Consider the following 13,119-nt stretch of genomic DNA (forward strand, 5'->3'; position numbering starts at 1 on the left):
CATAATTGTTGGGTTTTTTCATAACACAAGCAAGCCATGAAGTAAGCGAGTCCACTGATGAATGAATGCTGTGTTTAACAAGGGGAGCATAGCACAGACTCACATAACCTGTGGCATAAATATACTCAATTAAAGGTGCAGGAAGGTGTGGTGTATCATTGCTACAAATTACTGAGTCGTAACTCTGTGACTGGGCTTCTTTTAGTTGTTCCCAGATCTCTGTGGCAAGGTTCTTTAGCCTTTGTGTTACTATTCAATATGCCACCTAGAGAAAGAACCAACTGAGGCAGGTTAAATCCCAACAGAGGATTATTGGGCCTCTTTTAGCAAATGATAACCATGATTATTGCTGATCCACTCACAAAGACTGTAAGAGGCCATCATTACATAATCATTATTATCAACTACTTCATCGAGTGGGTCATGGTCGATATATCAGCTCGGCCATTGCTGATGTGTTGATAAAGATCTGACTTGGAAAAAGCACTATGTGATGTGAAGATGATACTTCGTTTTATCATACCTAGTCTGTTGATTTGGCAGAATGGGTAATACAAGCTACCAAACAGATGCTTGTTTGATTTGTTAGTCCTGACAGAATCAATTGCAATGAACATTTGCCGTATGTGATGATGGCGTGAAGTACAATAAGCTATAAGCAATTTTCTAACTTAAGCTATGTTTGTTTCTTTTTTATTCAGTGAAGCCAGAGCTGTTTTTAATTGTTGTATCTTAACTTATATCACGACGTCACAATCAATGACATTATCTATTTATCTATTCTTATATTTCTCTTTTTTTCCTGTTTTTCTTTGTATACAAATACCAGTTCTCGAAGTTTTACATCATTAAAAAACCAGCCATAACAAAAAAACTGAAATTATTCAAATTTATAAAATGCTTCGGTGAATTTTATTATATCTATCCCCAATACTTGTTAACTACTATTGTTTGGTAATAGATTGGTCAGCTAATACCTGTTTTATTATAACATTTGAATATTCTTTAAATTATTATATGAAATACCAAATTTAAAAGAATATTAAATGTATGCTTAGGATAGGTACAGGAATTGAAAATATACAATTAGCAGATTCAAAAATAAAATTTATTATAACGTGAGGATTCCGCTGGGTGAATCAATGTAGAATAATAACTAGCTCTATAGTAGGAACATGTTCTAACAGTTAATTAACATTTCGGCCCAATGTGAGTAGAACATCATCAGGTTTTACTTGATTACAGTTCAACAGTGTTCATGTGATTCAAATTTATCGTACAAATTTACAAGTAGTTCTCATAGGGGCGTTAGATTGATTTTTTTTAAGATTCGGAAATGATCAAAATTCTAATGAAGATTTTTTATCTTTAGAGATAAATTAACAATATATAATATTATTAACATAGAGAAAATTCTAAGTATTTGTCTAACGAGGTTTTAGAATATCATAGCTTCTGCTATTTTCTGTCTGTTCAATTTTAAGACACAATCGAAGAAAATTAGTTTAATTTTTATTACACATGTATTAAGAAACAAATACATATATATATACGTATATACTTGGGTAGATAGATATTCATCCTTGATCTAAAACTTTCAGTTCCACAGACTAAGTCAACACACAACCGATAATAAAGGTGACCTATTTTTCTAGTAGTCTGATGAAACACAAAATCATAAGCTTGTTCAATTCATTGCTATTTCACCTTCATGTTAGTAAGCGAAAGGTTATTGAAAGTTAAGAGACAGTTTTTCACAGCAACCTGTACGAGATGAGGGAGCGAAAAAAGTCGATCACCTTCAATACAAATGGTGAACTATGGAAAAGAAGGGCATCTAACTAAACAAGTTTCTCTACAGTCACAAGACGCTATAAAAGGACTGAAAAATTAGCAAACAGTACAGTTTCTCTGCGATCTGGAGACAACAGTAGAAATCATGAAATTCCTTGTAAGTGTTACTTTATTATTACTCTAAGCTATTTAGTTAAAAGATGTTGAGACGTGAAAGCTAAAATTTAAAGTTTTTTTTAAGAAGTCATTCAAACAATTCTTTGCAACTTCAGTTTTCCTTCTTCAACTCAAGTGTCAATCAAACTAAACATGAATAATTAATTTTTTTATATTATTTATCTAAATAACATGAATGTGAGTATAACATTTTAGGATTCTTATTCTTTTATGTATAGATCGTTTTTCTCGGTCTCCTGGCCTACACCCATGCTGGTCTGCTAGGCGCTGGTCTTGTTGGTCGAGCTGCTTTTGCTCCTGCTGCTGTTGCTCCTGTTGCTGTTGCTCGCGCTGCTGTTGCTCCTATCGCCGCTTTTGACGCAACTGGTGCTGTTGCTGCTGCTCAGGGTTTGGCTGCACGAGGCATTCCCGTAGGACGAGCTGCTGCCTCCGTTACCCGTATTAACCACGGTGGTGTAGGTTTGGGTCTTGGTGTTGGTGGCTATGGACTAGGACTGGGAGGTGTTGGTGGTTATGGACTAGGATTGGGAGGTATCGGAATCGGCTATGGTGTGGGAGGCGTCGGATATGGCTATGGTCTCAGCGGACTGGGATACGGCTATGGTCTGGGAGGACTGGGATTGGGAAAAGCACTACTGCACTAAGCATTGTAAGAATATTTTCTTGTATATAAAGAAACATGCACACAAACCGTCTAACACAGCTTTCATAGACTTGTCTTTGTAGAAAATCTTAAACATCATTAAAATGAATTATTATGTTTTAGTAAGAATGACTACATTCTTCTATACGTAAATTAATAAAATGAAACTAAATGCAAGTATAGCTTTGTTATTTTATTATATGAGCATTATAGAATTTTACTTATTCGTCGAATTTGTCGATATTTTTATTATTGTTTCAGATTACCCGAGCTTCTGACGAAGGTTATTGTAACGGACAGAATAGCAGGACCAGAAGTGGCTGAAAAAATGTTTTCTCAACTGTCTTATTTGAAAATTATTTGTGACTGTAAATAACAGATCAGTGTTATGTAATTAATAAAATAATAAAAAACTCTTTTTGATGAACGTTTAATGTTAACTTTAAAGAACACAGGAAAATTCACAAGAACAATATCCTTTTTATTAAATAATATAAGCTTTGGCAAAGAATTATTCGGAAACATACTCTTCCCTGGTTGAATTTTATCTGTTCTTCAGACATTCGAATTTAATTTATTTAGTCTTCATTAAAAATATGGTAGATATAGTGTGATGCACACCTATAGACGACATGGAACTGTTAAATACAAGTAAGTCATGAGACAAAATTTGCTCAACTTAAGCAGGCTATTAAAAATAAAACTTTCCTCAAGAGAATACTTTGTGGTTACAAACTTCAAGAAAACTAATGTCATCACTAATATTGTTAAAAATTCTAATATCATCACAAACGTCGTTAAGACTTCTGGTGTCATTACAAACGTCATTAAGACTTCTAATATCATTACAAACGTCATTAAGACTTCTAATATCATTACAAGCGTCGTTAAGACTTCTAATATCATTACAAACGTCGTTAAGACTTCTAGTGTCATTAAAAACGTCATTATGACTTCTAATATCATTACAAGCGTCGTTAAGACTTCTAGTGTCATTTAAAACGTCATTAAGACTTCTAATATCATTACAAACGTCGTTAAGACTTCTAGTGTCATTAAAAACGTCATTATGACTTCTAATATCATTACAAGCGTCGTTAAGACTTCTAGTGTCATTTTCTCTATCATATACAGATTCACAACCTTTAAAATTATTTTAAGAATATTTTTGAAAAGAAACAAACTATATTCTCTCAAACAATAAAAAAGTTAAAAGTAACCCAACAAAACAAGAGATCTCTGCACTGAAAGAATTAAAGTAACATACAGATATCTTAATATGAAAATTAAGTGAAGGCGAAACAACTGTAATAATAGATAGAACAAAATAGGTTACAACATAATTATCTTTGATACTCTAAATGATGAAGAAAATTTTACAAAATTTACCAAACACCTAAACAAAACACGTGATTACAAGATGTAATGATTTCCTTTCAAAAAATGCTCAAAGACAAATAAAATACGTAAAGAAAAGATAATATCATTCAAAAGCACGGATGTTATAACAGTTTAAAAATACACGAAAACCCGATAAACATCAAACCGATTATCTCTACATACAAATCACCGAATTATAACTTGGATAAAGATCTCTCTTGGCTGTTGTCAGATTTGATAAACAAATCAGGAACAATAGTGAGAGATTCATATGAAGGCACCAAATCATCTATGTAGTTTCAAAGTAATTTCGTCAGTTCCATGGTCTGAGATGGCGTGGTAGTGAGGGCGTTTGACTGGCAATTTGTGGACCGTGGGTTCGAATCTTGTAACTGAACATAATCGCTTTTTCAGTCATCTGGGTGTTATAACGGGAGAATCAATCTCATTATTCGATTAAGATTAACTTTGGGTCTATCATGTCTAACTTAGGGACAGATAATTCGCTAGTAACTTTGTGCCAAATCCGCCAACTAAACAAAACCAATGTTTCTAGAAAATTCGATTCATGATTCCTTAAACAGTCTTATTACTCACCATGATTCGGTGGATATACGTTGCTGATGTATTATTTAGTTTTAATAACGGAGTTGAGTAAAACAACATCGTTAAACATATTAATTTCATCCGCCCTACCATAAAATTTTGAACAGAAGAGGAAAAACAAGCAACAATAAACTTCCTAAGTTTAACTGTCACACGATTCCACAACACATTCAACAATAAAATACATAAAACTCACAACGAAATGAAATATTTATTGTCAATCAGCATATCGATAAAAAGAATTAATGTATCAAAAGATTTGTCCAACTTGTTTGTTTGTAGTTATGCACAAAGCTACACAATAGGCTATCTGTGCTCTGCCCACCATGGGTATCGAAACCCGGTTTCCAGCGTTGTAAGTCCGTATACATACCACTGTGCCACTGGGGGCATTCAATTCTTTAAAAGGTATTTATGTACTTAATTAAAGGTTTTTAATAATTTCTGAACACATCACATTTATTACTTTATAAACACATATGTCTGTTTAAAAGTATCACAAAGTGTAATATTTTCTCGTACAATATTTTTTTCAGTCTCATGACTTTGAACGGGTTTTAAAAAGGAAAAGAATAACAATGCACAGAACTTCTAGCTATTCATTTAAGAAATATGTTTAGCATGAAAGAACACTGTCAGCACATGTACATATAATATTTCTTGGTGAGATAGACAACGACATACAACAGTTTATCAAGACGCCAGATACATATTTCAAAGCATCAGAAAGCACAACGAATTTACATCCAATAATGATACATGTCCCACATCAATTTTTATCATCAAATTTCACCTGTAAACCTGTCGAAGGTTTTGGCTAGCAGGGCAAGTATGAAGTTTTCAATTGAACTTTTATAGTGTTCTCGCTACGACTTCAATAAGCTTTATATCTGTTGTTCTTAATACATGCTCATCTTATTAAATCACACCACAGGCGTTCAACGTAAAGCAAACTCCATATTACCTGATAACAGTATTCATGTAATGTTTTCACAGCAAGTATATCATAATTATATAATAACTGGAACACTGCCGAGTACATTTCCCTTGAGTCCAGCGAGAGAACATGCTAGGTATGGTTTGTCAGGTCTCACTTGTATTCCTGGCTTCATAACAGAGTTACCAGTTCTTTTTTCATATTCCATTATGTCCTTACTTTCATACAATTTTCCATCATTTGTGGGAACATACACAAAATCTTGTAGAGTTAGGTATCTTCTAACCAATTTCTCTTGGTCAAATTCGCTCAGTAGTCAAAGAAATGCGGCTCAAATTTGAAGAAATAGCGCCGGTTTGTGCTCTCTTTATGCCATCGCTTGCTTGATCTTTGTTTTCTGGTGTTTTCCTCAGTTTATCTCTTCATGTTTCATGTGTAATGTGGGTCACATTGATATTTCTTAAAAAGTTTTCTCCAGTTTCTTGTACACAATCATGATCCCACACCATAGCAAGCATATTGAGTGGTGTAGAACTTAAAGTATTCTGGTCTATCCCTGTATCTAACTGATAATGGATAAAACAACAATTTCCTTTTCTTAATACGAAATTATCAATCTTCACTTGAGACCCAAAATGTTTCCTTAGGTTTTGGAAAATCTATAACGCTTGTATGCAAGTTTCTCTACTTTATATTCCATATTCTATCTTGTTGAGAGCAAACAGTAATACTCCCAGATGTTTGCAATGAGCCTCTGGCCCCACGCCAACAGCACACTCACACTGGCTTCCTTGAATGATTCAATGACTGTCAAGGTGAATTTCAACGGTGTAATTGCATAATTTGTCATGTCTGCACGAGCATAACCAGTTATATACAGTTCCTTGTTATCATAGCAGTAGCATGCATACTTCAAAAACTGTCCTTCATACATATATCTACCGCCTATCTCGCAGCCTTGGCTTAGAAGAGATCCATACAAGCCTTCACACTTTCTTCGGTCACTTCAGGAATCTTCAACAAACAAATAATTTCACACGTCATAAAAAGTGAACCCATTATAACAGAGGTAAAACTTTTGTAAACAACAGATGAACTGTTAATAACATGACATTTTATGCTTATGTGCTCCAGCATAATTGCTCTCTGATGAAATTTACGTCATTAAATATAGTTCTCTACATGTAAAATAACAAGACATATGCTCTATAGTTGCTGATGATATATTATTGTTATAATTATGATAGATTTTTTACTAGTTGCTGTTGAAGTTTACAAACGTTTTTCTGTTATTAAGGCAGGTACTTTACTATTACTATTGACGTCTCTGTATCTACAACCTTCATCTTAAAGACCTCTGGAATTACTTCTTTGTTAAAACTTGAGTTCCTGTGATATGACTTGAACTTATAAAGAAAATTAATTGTTAGACATTTTAAATAGGTATATTATGTTACTTAATGTTCTAAACCCTACAGTACAGTCCAAATTATTGCGAGCTTGAAGTCTTCAAATATTTTACATCCTACAGCTTTTACATCTTCCTCTGTGAAAAGTAATACCACCATTATTTTCCATGTTTTGAATGACTGCTGACGCCAATATTCTAAACTTGTATTCTATGTTTATAACACCTATTCTATGTAATACCACCATTATTTTCCATGTTTTGGATGACTGCTGATGCCAATATTCTAAACTTGTATTCTATGTTTATAACACCTGTTCTATGTAATACCACCATTATTTTCCATGTTTTGGATGACTGCTGATGCCACTATTCTAAACTTGTATTCTATGTTTATAACATCATTTTGCAACAAAAGGCCCATAATTCTTCAGTTTTTGTTTCTTTTCGTTCACATTAGCATTAACTTCAAATAAATTTAAATGAAATATTTACTTTTTACAAAATCTGATTTCCTTCCAGTAATCTTGGCTTCCCTTTTTCTAAGTTCAATCCTGGATTCTTCCTACCTCATTGATCCGTATTTAGAGGTACGTGTTGATGATGCCAATTTCTGGACATACAGCTGAAGTTACATGTGGGTGTTGTCTTACTGGCCAGTTGAAATATGTCGTACCTGAGATTGTTTTATTGTTTAAAAACATTCGGTCTATTCCAGTGACATTGTCGGTACGGTAGTCACATTATTTTCTAGACGTTGCCCGTATATGAACCGCAACGTTCTATGTTTCCGTCTCTGTGGATCGATGACAATTATTTTTAAGTTTCTCATTATCTAACATAAAAAACAAAGTAAAACAACTTATAAAATATGAAACAAGCTCACTGAAAAACACAACAATAATTAAGTCAACACAAATAGGTTTATCAAATTAACTGTGAAAATAGTAAATTTATACATATATTGGTGAAACTAGTAAGAATCTAAAACTAACATTTATTGAGTACTTAAATTAAAATAACCATTGCGTATAAATGAGCATATAAAAACTTAACCATAATATAAATTAGTACACAAATCTACCATACATATTTATGAAAGATTTCCGTTTAAATTATTGAACGCTCTATACTTCTGTTTAACCATTCTAAAAGCCAACAAATATTCTATTATCTTTCATTTTTGTCCTCCGATGGGACAGCGATACGTTTGCTGATTTACAACGCTAAAATCCGGGTTTAGATTTCCCCACGGAGGAATGTGGCTTTGTTCTATAAAAAAAAAAAAAACTTTCTCTTTTAACAAGTGAGACATTTTCGCTGAAGAAGCGAAACGTCTTTATGTAGGATTTCTTTTTCAGAGGCCCGAGAGAAGCTGAAGTTCTTCAGACGCTTTTAGAAATAGTCGTGTTCTCTCGTCAAACATGTTTGTAATTTACCAATAGCTGAAATAATTTCAACACAAAACAAAGTATGATCAATATCGCGTCTTCTAGGTCTGTGTACAAAAACTGTTAATATGTCTACCCATCGTATCATTCTCATCTCATTAAAAATTATTAATTTATTCTACTTCCATTATAAATTATAATATCATTATTGATCTGATTTTAAGTTCCTCTCAGTGTCAGCCTATATTATATTCCAGAAGCTCACATGTGTGTTTGTCATATCGACACTTCCCATTGCTTTTAATTGGGTAAATTGTCCATAAATCATTCAGTAGAACATTCTGGTTGAGGCTTATATGCATGAGTCATTAACAGAGATTATAATTCGAAACACGTATAGTAACTACCGTTTTCAACTTTCGACTCTAAATTACCCAAGTAACGAGAACGCATTACTTGTTAGCTACAAAATTGGCACTAGAAAGCGCTGCTGTATAAATATTGCAAATTAACGCATCCATGTAAATATGTAACTTGATTGCTCAAACTCTTTATCGAGTGGGAGATTCGCGTGAAACATTCCGAAATCTACTGGTGGCCAATTTTCACAATTAATTTGATTTGATTAGAAATATGTAGATTTCTATAACCAAATCTAGAGTTAGAATTTGTTGGCCTTGATTAGACTTACACTTGAGTAAACAACACGAACGAATGCACCATGGAGTCATTCAAATATTACGTAACGCAATTTTTCTTTATTTTTGATCCCATACAAATACCCCCCCCCCTGGGTGGCACAGCGGTACGGGGGGTTTCGATAACCGTGGTGAGCAGAGCACAGATATCCCATTGTGCAGCTTTGTGCTTAACTTCAAATAAACAAACAATCCCTCCCAACCCCATATTACACTTTGTAACACGGGTCGTACGTGACATCCCTAATTCATTATGTAATACTAACTGATCAACTCCCCTTAATCCTGATCCTTTAAATGTAAATATATTTAAATATATTAACAGTAATTATATAGCTTATTTAATAATTCGGGTAAATTATGCATATATTAACTATTCAGTCAATAATGCATACTCCAACGGGTTCTGGTAAAAGCACGTTTACTGCTCTTTTACCAAGGAGGTAACATAGTAAGTAGTACTTCCTCTGCGTACACGTCTGCCACGCACTGTAAACAATGACAGAACAATCACAATTCTAAAACGTAAAGCTTTCCTCCAGTTATTGGAAGCCAATGTGCTAGCATACCCAACAAAATATAAATGAGATGTTTCGTCTAAATGAAGGGAGTTGGGGGTTGAGAAGTCACAAAATATCCAACAAATGTGAAAACATAATTGTGAGAGTGGAAGGAGAACGAGCTGAAGCAAAAGTCAAAGCGTCTGAGTTTTTGAGTCAGGGAATGTTCACAAATCTAATTATATTCTATTATATTATATTCTATGTTTCTATTTTGTATTATAGTTATTTGTTATATATTTTATTATTTACTGCATACCTATTATTACAAGCTTCCACAATTAACCATTAATTATTGAGACATCATGTTGGACAAAAAAAAAATCCTACTTGTCAATATGTATTTAGGTTTCGTTTGATTGTATGTATCTACAGATTTATTAAGCAAACTTTTAGTTTTCATAGACTTGAACTGAGTTAGGTTGCTTAATTCAACACTACATTGAACGAAGAAGACTTGTATACTAAAAATCTATCTAATTTTCTTTACTTACTTATCAAACACTCTACGAAACTCTTTATAGCGATTTCCACAGATAAAACATTTTATTATAGCTTGCTTAAAACACAATTAATTACAAATTTGCTAGTGAGAGATCCCTATTGTCCATCTGATGGTAAAAACTCGTCAAGCTTCATAGAATATATCTTAATTATTAGATTAACGTTCAGAGGAAACATGCAGCAATAATCCAACAAGTTTAAACACGTACTTTCGTTTATTAATAGAGCTTAAACAATGAAATGGTGTAACACATTGTTTAATTTGTTAAACAATTGTAATTGTTTTTTTATTTGTAATTGTAATTGTTAAACAATTACATTCCAGTAATTGTTTGTTTGCTGTTTAACACAAAGTTACAAAATGGATTATCTCTGTTGTGCCCACCACGGATATCGAAACCCGGTTTTTAGCGTTATAAGCATTCAGACTTACCGATGAGCATGTAGACGTTAAAAAAGAAATGAAGTTTTCTACATTCAGACATAACTATTCAAATTTTTCATCCTATCAGGCAACATTAAGTAACTCTCACCAATCAAAAGTGACTGTAAACTTGGTTGAGTGGTATGTTTCCAGAAATGTACCATAATGTTAATGAGTTTATATATCGTATATATATATATATATATATGAGTTTATATATCGTATTTACTGTGATTGACGTTAATTTATTCGACTTAAGAAAGCTGTAATTGTGAGCAGAACTAGAAAAATTACAATTTGAAAGACCACGTAGAAAACAAAAGATTAATTTGGTACATAATTCTTGAAATATTCGTTGTTACACAATCCTCCTGTTCTTCGAGTTGGTTTATGATGAAAGTAAAGAAAATTATGAAAACACACAAGACATTAGTTCTGTAGTCCCCTTGTAACCTTATTGCCCCGTCACGTTCAGGTTCATTTTGAAGTCTTGAGTCTTGATTTACTTTTAATGGTTCGTATTTGTTTTTAGAAGAAATACACTAGTAGAATAGCTAATAATTGTAATTATACGTGATACAAAGTGATAACGGACTCTTTCTTTTAAACAAACAAAATAACCTTCAACGGTTTGAATAACAGACAACAATAGGCGACTTTCAAAATTCACTGCATACCATCGGTAAATATTCAAACGTTTAGGTTATATTTTTACAGTGATTTCAATTTTCGATCAGTACTGTACATTGATAAAGATTGATAAGTAAATGATACGGATGTCAAAAAGGCCCCAAACTCAGATTTAGATACAAATGTGCGCACATGCAGCGTATGACATTATAGATAGTTTGTGGTATATTATATACTGATCTGGTCATAATTCCAAAGATGGCGGTCATTAACGTATTTGTTAATCAAATTATATTGCGTAGTGATAGATGGAGTCAATTACGTTATCGTATTTCCTTTTATTGGGTCGTATCACAGATTGGGCAGGCAAAGTGTCTGCATATGTTGTGTGTATCAAGATAATATCCATTTCAGAAAATAATGTTATTCGTGTTATTTATCCTGTGTAATCAGGTCACCACTTTATTCAGTAGAATTGAAAGTCAGAGCAGCTGCATCAATGACGAGGTTGGAAAGGACAGAGATGTGGAGTTGGAGATATGAGGACCGTGAAACAAATGCAGCTTCAGCATAGCATCCAATTACCCTGATTGACAATAGCATTTATAGACTTGATAACCAGCTAATGCCGTATCATAGGGAATAGACCTCTCTTGCTACATGAACGTGATTAGAACTTGGCCTATAGAAAAGTATTATCATCCTTATGATGGAGTAAGGTGTAACTGCCAGCGTCTGAAAGATGTTCCTGAATGTACAACTTCCCGTACTCTCTATCGTGTGTTTTTCATCTCTATCCACTTCACGACTTTGAAACTTCAGAAAATTAAGTTATTCGTGGAATAAGGGGTTGAAACGTGTCGTGGACTAACATCTCTATATACATAAGGCCTAGCGTGGGTTGGTTGTACGGGCACTCGACTCGCAAGTTAGGGGATACGGGTTCGAATTCTGTCACCAAATATGCACGCCCTTTCAGTCGTGGGGGCGTTATAATGTGACGGTCAATCCCACTCTTTGTTGGTAGAGAAAAGTACCACAAGATTTGGCGTTGGGTGGTGTTGAGTGTTCACAATTAGGGACAGCTAGCGAAGATAGCCCTCGAGTAGCGAAAATTCAGCAAACAAACAAAACATATGCATAATATTCTTTTCAAGTTTCGATCCCTTCCTCCCCAAAAGACTGTTCCAAATCTTGTCATGTCGTTTTACCTGTATCACTTGTGTTAAAACACAACATTGAGGGTTTAATAATCAAAGTGTGAACAACATTATCTTTTATTATTTTGTGTGTAGTTGAATATTTTAAGCCATTAATAGTAACTGTCCTTTGTTATGAGCTTTTTCAAGTAGTACAAAATTAAGATAGAAATTATTGATAGAAATGTAACAGCTTTATTGTGTAACTATTCAACTTTTCTAATAATACTATAGATATAAGTGTAACAGCTTTATTGTGGAGCTATTCATCTTTTCTAATAATACTATAGATATAAGTGTAACAGCTTTATTGTGGAGCTATTCATCTTTTCTAATAATACTATAGATATAAGTGTAACAGCTTTGTTGTGGAGCTATTCAACTTTCCTAATAATATTATTGATAGAAATGTAACAGCTTTATTGTGTAACTATTCAACTTTCCTAATAATACTATAAATAGAAATGTAACAAATTTGTTGTGTAATTATTCAACTTTCCTAATAATACAATAGATAGAAATGTAACTATTTTATTGTCTAACTATTTAACTTTCCTAATAATACTATAGATAGAAATGTAACAGCTTTGTTGTGTAACTATTCAACTTTACTAATAACACTATAAATAGAAATGTAACAGCTTTATTGTGTAAATGCTCAACTTTCCTAATAATACTATAGATAAAATGTTACAACTTTGTTGTGAGGTTGTTTAATGTTCAAGTAATAGTATATATAAAAAAAATGTAAGTTATTTCTTGTAAAGT

General features: G+C 33.1%; 1 protein-coding gene across 1 annotated transcript; it reads left to right on the forward strand.

Annotated features, from left to right (window-relative positions):
* The first annotated feature begins 339 nt into the window (after positions 1–339).
* Positions 340–2,615, forward strand: LOC111084939 (shematrin-like protein 2). Its single transcript, XM_022381611.1, has 2 exons — positions 340–369; positions 2,190–2,615. Exons 1-2 carry the CDS (start codon positions 340–342, stop codon positions 2,613–2,615), a joined length of 456 nt encoding a protein of 151 aa, XP_022237319.1.
* Positions 2,616–13,119: the final 10,504 nt, after the last annotated feature.

Source organism: Limulus polyphemus, unplaced genomic scaffold (assembly GCF_000517525.1).
Source record: "Limulus polyphemus unplaced genomic scaffold, Limulus_polyphemus-2.1.2 Scaffold178, whole genome shotgun sequence".
NCBI classification, from domain to species: Eukaryota; Metazoa; Arthropoda; class Merostomata; order Xiphosura; family Limulidae; genus Limulus; species Limulus polyphemus.